At 46.1% G+C, this 16,013-nt stretch overlaps 6 protein-coding genes across 6 annotated transcripts; 2 read left to right on the top strand and 4 right to left on the bottom strand.

The window, feature by feature from the left end:
- Window positions 1–35: 35 nt before the first annotated feature.
- BHQ10_002100 (uncharacterized protein) lies at window positions 36–1,196 on the top strand (the record flags this gene model as incomplete). The annotated part of the gene is made up of 2 exons (XM_040874210.1): window positions 36–237; window positions 313–1,196. The coding sequence occupies 2 exons, from the start codon at window positions 36–38 to the stop codon at window positions 1,194–1,196; spliced, it is 1,086 nt and encodes a 361-aa protein (XP_040730605.1).
- A 202-nt stretch (window positions 1,197–1,398) lies between these two features.
- Window positions 1,399–1,938, bottom strand: BHQ10_002099 (uncharacterized protein; the record flags this gene model as incomplete). Its single annotated transcript, XM_040874207.1, has 1 exon — window positions 1,399–1,938. The coding sequence occupies one exon, from the start codon at window positions 1,936–1,938 to the stop codon at window positions 1,399–1,401; it is 540 nt and encodes a 179-aa protein (XP_040730604.1).
- A 1,432-nt stretch (window positions 1,939–3,370) lies between these two features.
- Window positions 3,371–6,018, top strand: BHQ10_002098 (uncharacterized protein; the record flags this gene model as incomplete). The annotated part of the gene is made up of 6 exons (XM_040874206.1): window positions 3,371–3,495; window positions 3,553–3,622; window positions 3,681–3,697; window positions 3,750–3,820; window positions 3,877–5,774; window positions 5,830–6,018. The coding sequence occupies 6 exons, from the start codon at window positions 3,371–3,373 to the stop codon at window positions 6,016–6,018; spliced, it is 2,370 nt and encodes a 789-aa protein (XP_040730603.1).
- Window positions 6,019–6,578: 560 nt separating this feature from the next.
- On the bottom strand, window positions 6,579–9,640 carry BHQ10_002097 (uncharacterized protein; the record flags this gene model as incomplete). Its single annotated transcript, XM_040874205.1, has 8 exons — window positions 6,579–6,983; window positions 7,039–8,804; window positions 8,863–8,940; window positions 9,005–9,108; window positions 9,168–9,229; window positions 9,286–9,321; window positions 9,389–9,401; window positions 9,465–9,640. The coding sequence occupies 8 exons, from the start codon at window positions 9,638–9,640 to the stop codon at window positions 6,579–6,581; spliced, it is 2,640 nt and encodes an 879-aa protein (XP_040730602.1).
- Window positions 9,641–11,499: 1,859 nt separating this feature from the next.
- Window positions 11,500–12,863, bottom strand: BHQ10_002096 (uncharacterized protein; the record flags this gene model as incomplete). The annotated part of the gene is made up of 6 exons (XM_040874204.1): window positions 11,500–11,599; window positions 11,658–11,896; window positions 11,949–12,078; window positions 12,129–12,257; window positions 12,314–12,659; window positions 12,737–12,863. The coding sequence occupies 6 exons, from the start codon at window positions 12,861–12,863 to the stop codon at window positions 11,500–11,502; spliced, it is 1,071 nt and encodes a 356-aa protein (XP_040730601.1).
- A 264-nt stretch (window positions 12,864–13,127) lies between these two features.
- Window positions 13,128–13,944, bottom strand: BHQ10_002095 (uncharacterized protein; the record flags this gene model as incomplete). The annotated part of the gene is made up of 2 exons (XM_040874203.1): window positions 13,128–13,458; window positions 13,841–13,944. The coding sequence occupies 2 exons, from the start codon at window positions 13,942–13,944 to the stop codon at window positions 13,128–13,130; spliced, it is 435 nt and encodes a 144-aa protein (XP_040730600.1).
- Between the last annotated feature and the right edge of the window lie 2,069 nt (window positions 13,945–16,013).

Genomic DNA, 16,013 nt, shown 5'->3' with positions numbered 1-16,013 from the left:
CTCTGGCCCACTTGCCATGCCCTTTGTTGCATGCAATGGCCCCAGATGCGCGAGAATCTTTGCTCGTTCCACCGATCGTCCAGAATACTCCCATAAACGCGTCTGCGGAACAGGATTCTCTCCTCCCACCAAGGACTTCTGCCACGAACCGTACACAGTCGTCCTTTGCTGTCACGGTCAATTCTCACGATACACCAACTCACACTTGGTCACCTCCTCCAGTTCGGACTCTGCCTGGTACGTAACTAGCGATTGACGTTGGAGACAAAGCAGCCGTTCGCACATACACATACTGACTCGTTTATGATATAGCTTGGGTGAGATCATATGATGTCCCTGAGGATGAAACCGACGCTTCTTCAAGGCTTCTGCCGACCGAAATAGACGATGCCCTCGTGGCACAACATAATCACTCGCCTTACCAGACGTCGAAACCGAACAAAAACCTTACAAGAGGAACCAACGACGAGCTTGATGGTACGATACCGGGGCGCGAGTCACGATGGAAGCGCTTCGCGCAAACGGCTGCTTATCCCCGCACGGGAGTTGGCGCAGGAGAGAAGCGAGTGTCTTTCGAGTGGTTAAACAATAATCTAGGAGATTACTCCCTGCCTTGGGGCACTAGTCATGATGGATCGGATGCAGAACTGGGCCGCGCGACTTGGTCCCCACGACATCGAAATCTAATAGAGCGCTTTCAACGGCACTTACTACGCAGTCCTATGGTGCCTTTAATACTGCGACTCACTGTTTGGATATTCTCCCTATGCGCCTTAGCACTCGGTGGTTCTCTTCGCATGCTGGCGAATCGTTCCCATCGCGATACGGGTCCTTCGGCAGATATGGCCATTATTGTCGACGCGGTGGCTTTGGTCTATTTGGTTTACATCACATATGACGAATACGCGAGCAAACCATTAGGCCTTCGCTCGCCAAAAGCCAAAATGCGACTGATCCTGCTAGACATCTTTTTTATTGTCTTCGACGCGGCCAATCTGAGTCTCGCATTTGTATCTCTGGACGATGTGCAGGGAACTTGCACGAATGCGGTAATTAACGATGTACAAGATGACCGAGATGATGCCTTATGTGTACGGCAAAAAGCACTTGCCTCGGTTCTACTTGTCGCGTTGATTGCGTGGCTGCTCACGTTTTGTATTAGTATTTTCCGGTTGGTCGAAAGAGTTTCAAAATGAGCTCCATTCTCATCGTTTTTTTTTCTCGATATTTTGCTTTTTTCGGATTTAGCATGGATTTAGCATGGAGTTCAAGGTTTACTCTGAGGAGTTTTCGCTGTATGCGAGCTGAAACATCCACTTTGTATGTTTACTTTATCTTTGGAATCTTACGAGCATCGGGTGTGCTTTTTGCTATTGGACTTTGGCTTGCACCGACCAGCTACGCCTGACTGGCTGGTCCATCACGACCATATATTGGATCTTGGTCGAACCAGGTCAGCTGTGAGATGGCGCTCCTGATCTCATTTTCGTTCTCATCTCCAGCACCATAACACATATCCCAATTCTTCCCTTTGGGATATGCACCAACCATGGTGAACCCGCCACTGAGATCCTCCAGCAGACGATGCGCTACMCCAGCCGGTACGATCATCACATCTCCAGCTTCGATTACCGGCTCAACTCTTTCGGGATTATCTTCTCCGCCGAAACATAATCGGGCCCGGCCCGAGACAACACTAAGGACTTCGTGAGTCGTTGAGTGGAAATGAGTCTGCCTGTACATGGAATATTGCCACTGTGGAACAACGACGTCTACTTTCTTGAGATTGTTGGAGATCTGGGATGCTGAGACGCTTTTTTCAAATGCGCAGTGGTAGATGAGCAGGGGTTTGTTCTGAATCGAGGTATTGGGAATTGAGTGCCATGCCGGGATGAGGTGTCGTGACACTTTGATAGCCGATGGCGGGTTCAGTCCCATGGTGTTGCTTCTGTAAATATAGTATAAATAATTGGAAAAGCCTGCTCATCATGTGCTATATTATAAGATATTTGGGTAGGCCCGATAGTTGTCTCCTTGATAAATCAATGCTGTAATTACTCGGCACTCTGTTGATATGACGTAATAGCCAGATGATCTGACATCAACATGTTGCTGAGCACAAGCACGTAAACCGCCTGATGCGTTAATGTACGTATAAAGGACTGAAAGCGGCCGATATCTTCCAGATGTCGTACTGTGCCCGCTTGACCTTGATAAAAATTGTTAATTATACATAGCAGACACAGGAGTCTGCCATCAACCAGGGTTAGGATTATAATCATCCACTGACTCAAATGTAGACCAATAGCAAAGAATATCTAGTAAACAGTAATAATACCAGGTTGACGAACCTTTCGAGACCATATGCAGAAGCCATAATGACCTAAGCAGCAGTAATCTTGATTAGGACAACAGCTGAAGAACAACGAGCCCTCCTGTCATGCCTTAGGCACGCAGATCAGATGAGATGACAATGAGATCAACGCTAGTCCTAAAACAGTAAGCGCATCTCCCCACCTGCCCAGCGCCAAATAGCAGCCGCAACCAATCACATCACGTGGCTGCCTTGTTAAGGTCGCCCAAGCACTAGCAAGCAGGAGGAGGCGGCTTCTGTTTATGGTTAGCGTCACTCTGGATGACCAGGTCGTTCCGCCGCCAAAGGCCCTGCGATCCTTAACTTTGAGCCGGCGCTTATCAACTTCATTTGGCATCACTTCAACCACTGACCGGAAGTCTGCGTTCCTCTGGTCTCTAACTTTATTTTGTTTCTTTGTTTGCATTTTGACGTCTCGATATCCTGCTGTTCACGCCCTGCCTTGACTTTCCTTGCGTCGTTTCTATAGACCTTTTGCCGTTATTGCATCAGCATTCGTCGCTGTTTTGCAGGGCATCATCCAGCAGCTGCGGGCCGCGCTCTGAACACTTGGTGAGTAGGACGCATTTTTTCGGCAGTTTTTCTTTTGCTCGCTTGCGGTTGCTAGCTATCCTCCATTTTGTTCAAGTTATCTTGGTCCTTGCGTATCCTTTGTTGCACGCGTGCGTCCTCGTCGATACCCGCAAAGTGTATATCTTAGGCTCTCTCCATGGTTTCCTCGTGTCGTTCCGAGAAAGGCAGTTCACAACATTAGACGAAGACAAAGACAAAGTTTCTGCCGTACCAAACAGAATAGCAGCGTCATCTCTAGCTTATCCGGTTGCTTCATGTCTCGTTGCCTGCACTCCCCCGCACTACACGCCCCGGTCTTTGCTTCACGTCGCTCAGCCCTGTCAAGTTTCTCTTGTCTTCTCTTGTCGTGTCCTTTTATTACTTGCAGCACTTCTCGTTTTTTGAATTTATATTTCAAACTCATTTAAACATATGTGACAAAACATGGGTCTAACAACTGCTGCCTTCGCAGCTCCTGCTATCTCCCTCCGCCGATCAGACCGTTTAAGAAAGTATCCGCCGCTTACGCCGAAAATGGCGTCTCTCCAGAAGGACGATGTCCAAGACACGTACGTATTCGAAAATAGACGATCGATCGACGTCATGACGACTAACGCTCACAACAGATGGACTTATTTGGAAAATGGAATCAACAGCGTAATGCTCAAGTTGGAGGAAGGCGTTGATATGAAGACAGTATGGAGCTACTATTTTCTGGAATCTGGACAGGATGCTAACTTTTCGTCTCTCGCAGTACATGGGCCTATACACGTACGACTTCGCATTTCAAGCTCCATCAGCGGTCGAAGCTAATGTTATCTAGGGCGGTCCATAACTTTTGCACATCACAAAAAGCCGTTGGTAGTACTGGGGGACTCCAGGCCCTTAGAGGCGGTATGTTGGTTATATGCATTTGTCTGAACATCTACTTATTTGCGTTTCACTTCTAGCTCATCTCCTCGGCGAAGAACTCTACAACCTCTTGGGACAATATTTATCGAGACATTTAGAAAATGTGTATCAAGCGTCCGAAACGCACACTGAAGAAGCTTTGCTTGGTTTCTATATTCGGGAGTGGGATCGCTATACAACAGCCGCCAAATATGTGAACCATTTGTTTCGCTACTTGAATCGACACTGGGTCAAGCGTGAAATCGATGAAGGAAAGAAAAACATCTACGATGTGTATACCCTTCATCTCGTGAAATGGCGGGAGGACTTTTTCAAGAGGGKTCAAGAGAAGGTCATGGCTGCGGKGCTCAACCTTGTTGAGAAACAGCGCAATGGCGAGACGATCGAACAATCACAAATTAAGAGCATAGTGGACTCATTTGTGTCACTGGGTCTGGACGAGAACGACAGCACCAAATCAACCCTCGAGGTTTATCGATTCTACTTTGAGCGACCTTTCATAGACGCCACCCGTGTCTACTATGAGAACGAATCCCGTCAGTTTGTCTCCGAAAACAGTGTCGTTGAGTATATGAAAAAGGCAGAAAGTCGACTTGATGAAGAAAAGGCACGTGTTGGTTTGTACCTGCATCCGGACATCACGAAGCGATTAACAGAGACATGCTTGGATGTTTTGGTCTCCGCTCACTCTAGTCTTCTTCGCGACGAATTCCAAGTTCTCCTGGACAACGACCGACAAGATGATCTGGCTCGTATGTACCATTTGCTATCGAGAATCAAGGATGGTCTTGATCCACTCCGTGCCAAATTCGAGAAACACGTTCGCAATTCAGGAACTTCTGCCGTTGAGAAGGTTGCTTCTGAAGGAGAGTCCTTTGAGCCGAAGATGTACGTCGATGCTTTATTGCAAGTGCACTCTCGCTATCAGACACTGGTCAACGCTGCTTTTGCGGGCGAGTCCGAGTTTGTTAGGTCCTTGGATAATGCATGCCGTGAATTCGTCAACCGCAACTCTATCTGCAAGACTGGTTCATCCAAGTCGCCCGAGTTACTGGCACGCTACACAGATTCATTGCTGAAGAAGGGATCCAGGGCCACTGAAGAGTCGGAGTTGGAGGAAATGCTCACTCAGATTATGACCGTTTTCAAATACATTGAAGATAAAGATGTCTTTCAGAAATTCTACTCGAAAGCTCTTGCAAAGCGTCTTGTCCACGTCAGCTCTGTTTCGGACGATGCCGAGACCAGCATGATCAGCAAGCTAAAAGAAGCATGTGGTTTCGAATATACCAACAAGTTGCAGCGCATGTTCCAGGATATTCAAATTTCCAAGGATCTCAATGCTAGTTATCGGGATTGGCAAGAAAAGATTCATGACGAAGAGGACCGGAAGAAGATGGTGGATCCTCACTTTCAGATTCTGGGTACAGGTTTCTGGCCTCTAAATGCACCCTCAACGGAGTTCATTCCTCCAACAGAAATCGTCAAGACGGCTGAGCGATTTCAACATTTCTACTTTGACAAACACAGCGGCCGTAAGTTGACATGGCTATGGCAGCTTTGCAAAGGTGAAATGAAGGCCAATTATATCAAAAACACTAAGGTTCCCTATACATTCCAAGTGTCGACGTTTCAAATGGGAATCTTACTTCTCTATAACGAGCACGACTCTCTCGATTTTGACGAGATCCAAAAGGCTACCAAGCTCGCTAACGAGGTACTGGAGCCAAATATCAGCCTATTATTGAAGGCGAAAGTATTACTCGCCAGCCCCGAAGGTTCAAAGCCAGCACCGGGAGTCTCTTTCACACTCAACCATAACTTCAAGGCCAAGAAAGTCAAGGTCAACCTCAACCTGCAAATCAAGTCGGAGCAGAAGATCGAAGCCGACGACACACACAAGACGATTGAGGAGGATCGTAAGCTACTCCTTCAGGTATGTACTCCCACCACCCCCACTTTTTGGACATAAGTCTAACCTGTATGACCAGTCCGCAATCGTCCGAATCATGAAATCACGCAAGAAGATGAAACACGTCCAACTCGTACAGGAAGTCATTCAACAAGTCAAGGCCCGCTTCCCACCCAAAGTCCCCGATATCAAGAAGAACATCGAAGCTCTCATGGAGAAGGATTACATCGAGCGCTTGGACAATGATGAACTGGCCTACATTGCATAATCTCTCCCCCTTTCTCTTCCCTTGTTCCATCCTTCCATCCATGCGCAATTTAACTCAACTTTGCTGGGCAGGCTCGTCTTATACTCCTTTTCATCTCTCACAAGCGAATTCGTTTTTATTCTAAACTCCAATTCGAGATGTTGCATTACTTGAACTACGAATTTTCTTTCTCTCTCTCTTCTTAAAACGGAAATTGCGTTTCCTCTCTTGCTAAAGTTCCGTTGGTAGGGTAGGCTGGTTATTTTGTTTCATTTTACCTAGGTATGAATGCAGTCCTGAATGCAGTCATGGTGATGAATAGTAGCCTGTACAGCAGGTAGGTCGTGACGATACTTGAATGTCATTCAATTAAACGTTATACCATTCAATGTTCTACTCAAATCAGATCTGTACTACGTATATATAGGTATGTTTGTTGCAAATAATTGATACTACGTAATCGAAATAATATGTCATTATCATTATGTATATACCTGGCTACTTATCAATAAATCTCTAAGAAGGTCCGTGTTCATGAGGGATACTATGTAACATGCTCGCCGTGGATGATATAAGCAGACCTACTCCACGACAAGTGGCTCCACGTTCCAGATACTCTCTGCATACTCATCAATCACACGGTCAGTCGAGAAGAATCCCATTCGAGCAACACTGCTGATCGACTTGGCAATCCACTCATCCTGTTTCCGGAAATCCTCGTCAACCAGTTCCTGGGTCTGGATGTACGATTTGAAGTCGTCCGAGACCAGGTAGTAATCTCCGTGGTCAGCGATGGAAGCGATCAACGATTCGAATGCTTTGGCATCGCCAAAAGTGCCAGATCGAATTGACTCGAAAACTTTGGCCAGGTCTTCGTCTAGTGTGAAGCCCTTGTATCTGTGAGTCTCGCGAAGGGTCTCGACGTCTTCGGCGAGATTGCCAAAGAGAAAGATGTTTGACTCCGTTATTTCACGCGTAATTTCGATCTGTTTACATTAGCTCAGAACAAAGCATCGTAAATGGTGGCTTTGGTAGACTCACATTGGCACCATCACACGTTCCGATGATCAACCCTCCATTGAGCACAAACTTCATGTTGCTGGTTCCACTAGCTTCTGTACCGGCTGTTGAAATGTGCTCGCTAATGTCCGAAGCAGGCACAATGAGCTCCGCCTTGCTTACATTGTAGTCCTCAATAAAGATGACTTTGAGCAAATCACCCACGTCACTGTCGTTGTTCACCACCTGGCCTACTTTGTTGATCAGATGGATAATCGTCTTTGCCATCCAGTACCCAGGGGCGGCTTTGCCTCCGAAGATTGACACACGGGGAACCAACTTCTTGCGTGCTTCCGGCGTCATCGATTTAATCTTCAGGTATCGATGGATCACGCCAAAAATGTTGAGCTGCTGTCGCTTATATTCATGAATACGCTTGACTTGAACATCAAATAGGGCGGTTGGATCGACAGCATACCCAGTCGTATCTTTGATGTGGTTAGCGAGTCGCTTCTTGTTCTCTGTCTTGATTTCAGCCCACTCCCTGCGGAATTCCTTGTCGTCAACAAAGCGCTCGATGCCGTCCAAGAGCGTCAAATCGGTCAAGAAGTCATAACCACCCAGCTTGGACGCTATCAATTTTGACAGTCGGGGATTTGCCTGGTGCAACCACCTACGTGGAGTGATACCGTTCGTGACGTTGGTAAACTTATCTGGACCGTAGATGTTTACAAAGTCCTTGAAAATGGTTGTCTTGATGAGATCGGAATGTAGTTCTGCAACACCATTGACCTTATGAGACCCAATGATAGCCAGATAAGCCATACGGACCATCTTGGGCCGAGATTCCTCGATAATGGAGACTCGTGCCAACAGATCACGGTCATTAGGAAACTTCTTTTCCACATCTTGCAAGAAGAACAAATTGATGTCGTAGATGATCTGAAGGTGCCGGGGCAGTAGGTGCTCCATGAGAGGAACAGACCATTTCTCCAAAGCTTCTGGGAGAACAGTGTGGTTGGTATATCCGAAAGTGCTGACAACAATCTTCCATGCTTCGTCCCATTCGAGACCTTCCAGATCGATCAAAATGCGCTGCAACTCAACAATCGCGAGTGTGGGGTGAGTATCGTTCAGCTGAATTGCAACCTGATCCGGGAACTCGAACCATGCACGCTTTGTCTTCTTGAATCGGCGCACAATATCATACAGAGAAGCTGCGCACCAGAAGTACTGCTGTTTCAACCGAAGTTCTTTGCCACGATCAAGATTATCATTCGGGTAGAGGACTGCTGAGATTGTCTCGGCGCGTTGCTGATCAGATACAGCACTTTCGTATTCGCCAGAATTGAATTTTTGAAAATCAAACTCGCCACTACTTGCCTTACTCGACCATAATCGAAGGTTGTTCGTGGTTGTGGTGCCATAACCAGGAATAGGCACGTCATATGCGACAGCTTTCACAATCTCTCCACCTTGCCAATTGTAGGTCACCTTACCATCCTCGTCCTCGTGTCGGACAGATTGGCCGTAGAATTGAATATCGACCGTGATATCGTGGCGCGGAAGCTCCCATGGGTTGAAATCAAGCCAATAGTCTGGAATTTCGACCTGGTAGCCATCGACTATCTCTTGTTTGAAGATACCGTACCTGTAACGCAATCCATAACCCCAGGCTGGGTAGTTGAGTGTTGCCATGCTGTCAAGGAAACAGGCAGCCAAACGACCAAGACCTCCATTTCCAAGCGCTGCATCATGTTCTTGGTTAATGACATCTTCAATGCGGAAGCCTAGATCTTCCAGGCCCTCTGTTGACAGAATTCATGAGTAAGATACTTAAACGACGACCACACGGACAAGTCATACCTTTGGCGGTCTCCTTTTTGCCCACATTCAACATTGCATTGTCAAGAGCACGACCCATCAAAAACTCAAGTGACAAATCTGTAGCAAATTTGCCCGTCAGCCACTGTCCTGAGCGTACATGCCAGATAAGAGAGTCGCCTACAGTAGACACGCTTCTGGTCTACCAAAGTCTGGCGTTGTTGTGTCTTGTTCCAATCGATGATCAGTCTTTCACGAAACGCAAGGGCCGTGCCTGAGTATGCGGCTCTATAGTAGGTAAAGGATTAGCATCGAAATTTCAAGTGAGATGCTGTTCGACCACTCACAGATCATCGCAATTGTAGAGCGAACGGGCCAGAGTCGTATAGATATGTCGAACAAACTCTCGCTTTTTGTAAAATCAGTTCTAATTCATATCTTTCATATCACGCATTTAAGGAGTACCTCAAATTCTTCCTTGTTCTCGAAACCTGTGGCGGACTATAACGTGCGTGGTTATTAGGTTCGTTCTTCGAAACAGCACTATCGATGATCGAGGGTGTCATACATATTTTCTCCATCTATTTACGATTAGATTACAGGCAAACTCAATTGTCAGCAGAGCATTGGGGAGGTATGCTCACGTCTCCCTAAGATGCTCCGGAATACTAGCTTCCACAGCCTTAATCTCTGCGGGGCCAAACCCCGTGAATGTCCTCTTGTGCTTGGGACGACTGAAACCAGGTCCCACGGCTTGAAGTTCAGCGACAGGGACGCCAATGGACGGTTTACGTTCTCGTGCAAGAGGTTTGGACGACATTTTGTCTTGTCAGGACGTTCTTGGGGGAAGGAATTGAGAGTCGAGAGTCAGGAAGTAGATACGATTGTAGGAGCTCGGGATTAATAGAGAAAAGAGAAGGTAGATCAATCACAGGTAGAAGAAGTGTACTCGCTTCAGGCAGTAATGGAGTCTGAGGCGAGAGCGTAGGCTAGGTACAGAGACAAGAGGAGTAGGTATGAAAGAGGAGAAAGATGAAGCTACACAAGAGAGGGGTAAACGTACATATACCTGTTTTATGTACAGCGGGTAGTCACGGTTGGGATAGTGGGAAGGTGGCTGTGCCCCACGTAGCTTCCTTGAAAACCCAGGTCAATCGAAGAAAGGAGGAAAGAGCTACTTGCCTCTTTTGAAAGATCATGTAATCGAGGAAGGAACGGGAGGTCATGAGCATTGAAGTGGGGACAGCCCACTTAAATGTTAAATAAGCACGGCTGTAGACCGCTAGTCCGCATGCGGCACCTCTTGACAGGTCTAGATTCGGATGCTTTTGTGCGGGGGTGGATACTTGCAATGTACACCACACCGTCCACCAAGGTTACAGCTGTTTTGACAATGACGAGTTTACTATGGCCGCATCAAAGCAAGAATCATACATCTAAAAACGAATAAAACAGATCTGTGCTGAGTACGGTGTGTCCAAGCTGAAATCAAGTCGCGAAGGATTAACCGAATTCGTCAATCAATCTAATAAATGTAGATGGACGACTACTGCCGATACTTTATAGCGCCAATATCAGTGCAAAAAAAAAAAAAAAAAACATCAATTGGTACGTGCTAGAAAAGCCTCGACGAGCTGTCTACTGGCCAGTAGGTAACCATGACTAAGAAAGCGCTAATATATTACTACTCCGGAACACTTCGGAATTCTGTGCAGATACCCTTATAATAGTACGTAGCCCTTTAGATAAGCTTGGGATGTCAGCTGTTGACTACATATATCAAATAGACTATGTTTCTATTTATCCCATGAGAAACTAGGAAGAGAAAATTGTCAATGTATAATTAGGAGAAGTCGTATATCCTGATGATGTCATGTCAAAGCAATCCCGACTTCACACCGAACGAGCCAATCTTAACCCGACTTTGTTATACGACCATGCTGGATTCATCGCGGTTCAATGGTTCGATTTTCTGAGAGAGCTGAACCGCTAGCAGTGGATGAGCTTTGCAAGCTAACAGGTAAGAGTCGGTCATACATCGCAAGTGACTTACGGGACCTAGCGGGGTCCTTTTGTACGCCATTGATGTCAGGAAGATTTTTAGTAGATTAAATTGTTGGTATCACTCGATCTAATAATAGACAATATCGTAAGACTGCTAGAATTTGGATATCACAACCTTATCAGCAGGTCAGAAGTTTTCTCATGCTTGATTCATTCAATTGACTGGATATGAAAGTATAACATCTTGAATCCCACTGAGAAGAAGTATGCTTGATCGTGATGAAAGAAAGGAAAAAGAGAATATTCCGTCATGAAGCCGTATTTTAAGAAAGACGCCTCCGCAAAAGAAAAAAGTAAGAAAAGATAAACGCCAATTCTGTATTCAGAATGATGAAATGTAAGAAGATCGTTGGAATGATCCCTGGGATATCAAAATTGTAACAACAAAGATTATGTTGACGTCGAGATTGGTGAACAAGGAGACTGGGCATAATATTAGGAAAAAGCCCCAAATGATCGTTAAAAAGCCTGCAGCGACAGACATATAAGTAACACGACGCGCTCCTTAACCCAGAAAAACGATGACGACCCCCGTCAGGAGTTGCACGCGAAAGCGAAAGAGAAATGATTCGACGACGTTGGCCAGCAAGAAAGAAGTAAAGAACACATTCATTATCATAAGATACCGGAATCTTTCAAGGCGTTCTGTAGAATGGTTTCTTTGACGGCGGCGAAGACAAGACGAATATTAGTTGTATCGGTGGCTTGTGTGAGACTAGAAGACGCACACAGTCAGTGAATGGTATCTTAAAAGAAAAGGTAGATGAACGTACTGAGGGTATAGGTTAAGATGAGCTCGGTTGACCTGGTTGAACCTCCACAGTAGGTACTTTGCTGCTCTGTTCACATCGTTACCACCGGAGTAATCTGGAAAGTAATTGCTGAGCGGCGATCGTCCGAGTTTTTGTCGGAAGAGATCGACTTTATTCAAGAACAAGATTATACTCGTGCGCATGAACCATCTCGAGTTGACCACCGAGTCGAATAGAACTAAACTCTCCATCATTCGATTCTGAACACTATTAGCTCCTCTCCACAATCTGTATATCATCTGTAGTTCATACCTGGTTGCTCTCTTCTAACAAGACTTGGTCGTATTCACTGAGTGCGACGCAAAATATGATCGATGTAACGTTTTCGAAACAATGAATCCATTTTTTTCGTTCGCTGCGTTGCCCACCGACATCAAACATGCTACAACCAGATTAGAATTGGATCAAAGCAAAGATGATAGTCAATCGTACTGTATACTGAGCTGGCCCATAGTGAACCTTGTCTCGTAAATACCTGTCGTCTTGGTACGCGCACGAAGCACGTCGGCTTCATTAGGAATGTAATCTGACGCTGCTATTCGTTTCGCATGTTCGAAAAAGCTGTCACCGTCAGTGCGAATCCTGGCAAAAGGGGATTGATAGCAAACCAAACATACTATGGTGCCGAATCCATCAGGTAGAATTCACTTTGGTGCTCCATTACCGAAGCGGTACACGGATCATTCCATATAAAGGTCACTGCATCGCCAACTTTCGGGTCTAACGGTATAGAGGGATCGGGGTCTATGTTGTATTCTGAGATGTATGTGATGAAATCCCGTACTTTTTGACTGGTCGGCTCCATATCGAAATGTTCGTAAGCCTCAATGAGGGATTTGGCGCAGTCAAGCAGGTTTTTGTAGACAGTCAGTCGGTACATTGTCAGTTCTTCGACGCTGTAACCATTTTGGTGAATAATCTTCATTTGTTTGACGATGGTCGATTTTCCACTTTCGCCGGAGCCTGTAGGTCGGATGAAAACATGAGATTAGTATCAATCGACCGTCTCATATCTCACACTACAAGACTAAACAACCTACCGAGTAGAAGAATCTTGCATTCCCGTCGTAATCGTCTCGAGTCTTCCTCTAGTTTTCTGTCGATCATCTGACTTCGCTTCTTCTGTTCAAGGTCCGCGTTGGACTCTGAGCTGACACAACCACCCATGATGACCAGACCAGGTGTGATCGATGTTTGAAATACCCGGAAAACGCAATCGTGGACACGATTTGACGTAAAAATAAAATCAAGTCGATAATGACCGGATTGTGGGAATGCCGATAAATCAAGTCCAATCCMCCCGCCGCGGGAGTCGATGTCGACGACGATTCAGAACACCAGACCAGCCGCGGTGGCTCGAAGCCGTCTGAACGCTAACAAAGAATGGCTATTTTCTTCTCTTTTGTTTTGCTATTAATTTGCCGTGGGTCTCTAAGAGTTGGATATCAAGCGCTTGAAGTAATTATCGTCGGCTGCGAGGGTTGTGGATGTCAGAGTTTTTGTGGTGATGACACAGATGTCGCTGGGACGGAAGGCTTGCGCCTTTGCAACGGAGTAAGGATGCGGTGTTGTGTTTGGCGGTCGGACGTGAGGTGCGAAGCCGACGTGGAAGCGAAAAGTAGCAGTAAAGGTGGCTGTATGGTAAGATCGCTCAATGTTAACGGTCTCAGCCGAGAAGGGCTGAAAGCGATCTTTGGTGGTGTGGTGGTTGGTGGTTGGTGGTAGGTGGTAGGTGGTGAGTGTAATGGTGGTGGTGGTTGAGCTTGGACGGAGAAGTTAAGTGGGAAGCAGCCAGAGGAGCTGAGAAGCCGAGCGCCAGGTAAGGTTACCAGCGCTAAACAGTAAATACGGAGTAGTGAGGTGGCTATGGCTCTGGGCTGACGGTCCGCTCGGTTAGCCTCTCGAACGTTAACCTGACAGACACACCTGCAACTCACGATATGATCCCGCTCGACCTGAACTTGTGTTGTTGGGCAGATAAATGTTAATAAAAATAACAACAGTGTCCGGCAATGAAATGAGGACAAGAACAGGAGGAAATGACGACTCGTGGTTTGGGATGTTCTTTCATGGACAGACGCACTGCTCAAGATCGTCGCAGTAGAAAGTGGACATTACTATGTAAATGTCATTTAACTACGTACTAGCGGGCGTGCATTGGACACTGGCTGATACGGACGTCTGTACCACTCGGTACTGTACGGAACACCGACGTCGCAGTATGTGCCATATTCGTAGTATCGTACATTGTATATGATACATACGAGGGGAGGATTTTAGGTTGGATTTTCACCCAACACCTCGACCGCGGTGACCGGTAATAATAACCGATGTGATCCTCAACTTCAACTCCGCGGATACTTTACAACTACAACTATGAATCGTCGATGGCGACTATCAAGAGACTCAAGAGTCAAGACAGATGAATTGTAGACAAGTATATTCGATCCACTCAATAGACCCATTAAATGGGGCGCTGTGGGCGCTTCGTGACAAAATCGACTGCACCAAAGTATGCCTCGCAGATGATAGTTCCTTCCAGGTGTTGATATAAAGTCTATATACTTACTGATCAAGGCGATCATCAATTGGTCAAAAGTATGTCATGAAACATATTGGGTGTATTTGAAAATGTGAACTGCGATCCCCATCCAGTCTCAATCCAAATACGTACAACGGAATAAACGAGATGATACGTTCAAACAACTCTCCACGAAGAAGGCCCCAGGTAAGCCGGTTACGAAACGGTAACTATGTTACGGCTCAGTACGTACTCCATAATCCTGAACGATCCAGCCATTGCGGGAACTGTGGTAAGCTCACGTGGGCGGCGGGGATGGCATACGAGCCAATCATAGTACTTAGGGACAACAGACGGGACATAACCCGGGTAGCTTGTGATCCGTTCGAAATACATGGAATAAATTACATATATTACCGATTACCTGCGCACTTCGTTTGCTCAATAGTTCCAACCCTTGAATTTGCCCAAAGTCTTAGAGAACCAACATCAGGAGCCCAAATACCATGTCGATCTTTCCCGGTCGTTAAGGGCAGTGTGACTCGTGAGATAAGCTTTGGCTTTTCACTCATGCGCATTAGTCACAGACTCACAGACTTATGTTGGAACTTTTGCGAGCCTGAGGTTTCAGCCTACCAGTCGATTCCCGCCTTGATTGGCGGCTACGCATGTTGCACCCTAGGCTTTCGCTGTGCATTGCCTGTTTCTCGTTAGTGTCATGCCGGTGACTAACCTAGGTGATAGTATTCTTGGAGTAAAAGATACACATTGAAAATGAGGAGTTGATTCTGTTGCTGACCACAGGCAGTGGAATGTTAAAGATAACGAGTACAGTCAGCAGAACGCGATGTGAAAGGAATTAGGCTGAGCAAACTCAACTGATGAATCATCAATACCGATTGTGGTCAAGACGCAATATATTCGACCATTAGTTCTGAATCTAAACTGGCAGAAGGTTTGTAGATGTATGGGTCCGTGTCTGTGCTTCAGCCTGATTGATAGTCTAATTCCTCGGACCAAACCCTAACCCTCGACAATCAGTATGTATTTTCAGACGGAGCAACTAGGTAATATCGACCAAACGAGACCAGATGAGGTTGTCCCAAATTTACAAGTCACGGATGTTGGTCTAGCATCGCATTCTTAAGACCCGACGAGTGATCTGTTTCTTGACGTCTTAGGCGCGCCTGAAAGTCACCCGTCCAAAACTTAATCTTCAAACTAAGTATGTACTTTGAGGTAATATACAAGACATTTCAGGGAGTGGTAATTCATCGTTTCAGGAAACATTAAAACGTTAAACAAAGAGGCGAACTCTCGCCCCTTCTGCAAGAGTAGTGCACACTGCGCCGTTCAATTGATGTTTCAGGGGTGTTTCCATGGCTACTTGGATCTACCCGTACTAAATTTAGCCATCTGAAGCAACGTGGATGGCATCATTACTCTGATGGAGGACAAACCGAGTCATGCACCGAGATATTTCGAAACGTTCCAAAGTCAAATATAGGAAGGAAATGTTGCCCATGCATGTTTTGAATACTCTTGGACGAACCCTATGTTCGGTCGGACGCAGCCCTTTGCGGAAATTGGATGCGAGTTGTACGACATAGATTTGCCCAGCGTGTATGCCATTCATTCAATACGAGCAATGCGGCGTCCGAGGATTTCTTGATCAAAGTTGCACGGATTAAGTAGTTGAACATGTATATCTCAACCGGTGTTCGAACTTTGCTGTGAAAAGTTCCTATTCGCTGCACTAACTTATCTATATTGTGAGAGTGGCATGCTAATTGAAA

The sequence above is a fragment of the Talaromyces amestolkiae genome (genome assembly GCF_001896365.1).
Source record: "Talaromyces amestolkiae strain CIB chromosome Unknown scaffold3.1, whole genome shotgun sequence".
NCBI lineage: Eukaryota > Fungi > Ascomycota > Eurotiomycetes > Eurotiales > Trichocomaceae > Talaromyces > Talaromyces amestolkiae.
The sequence above is the reverse complement of the archived record's forward strand: the minus strand, read 5'-3'. Positions and strand labels throughout refer to the sequence as shown.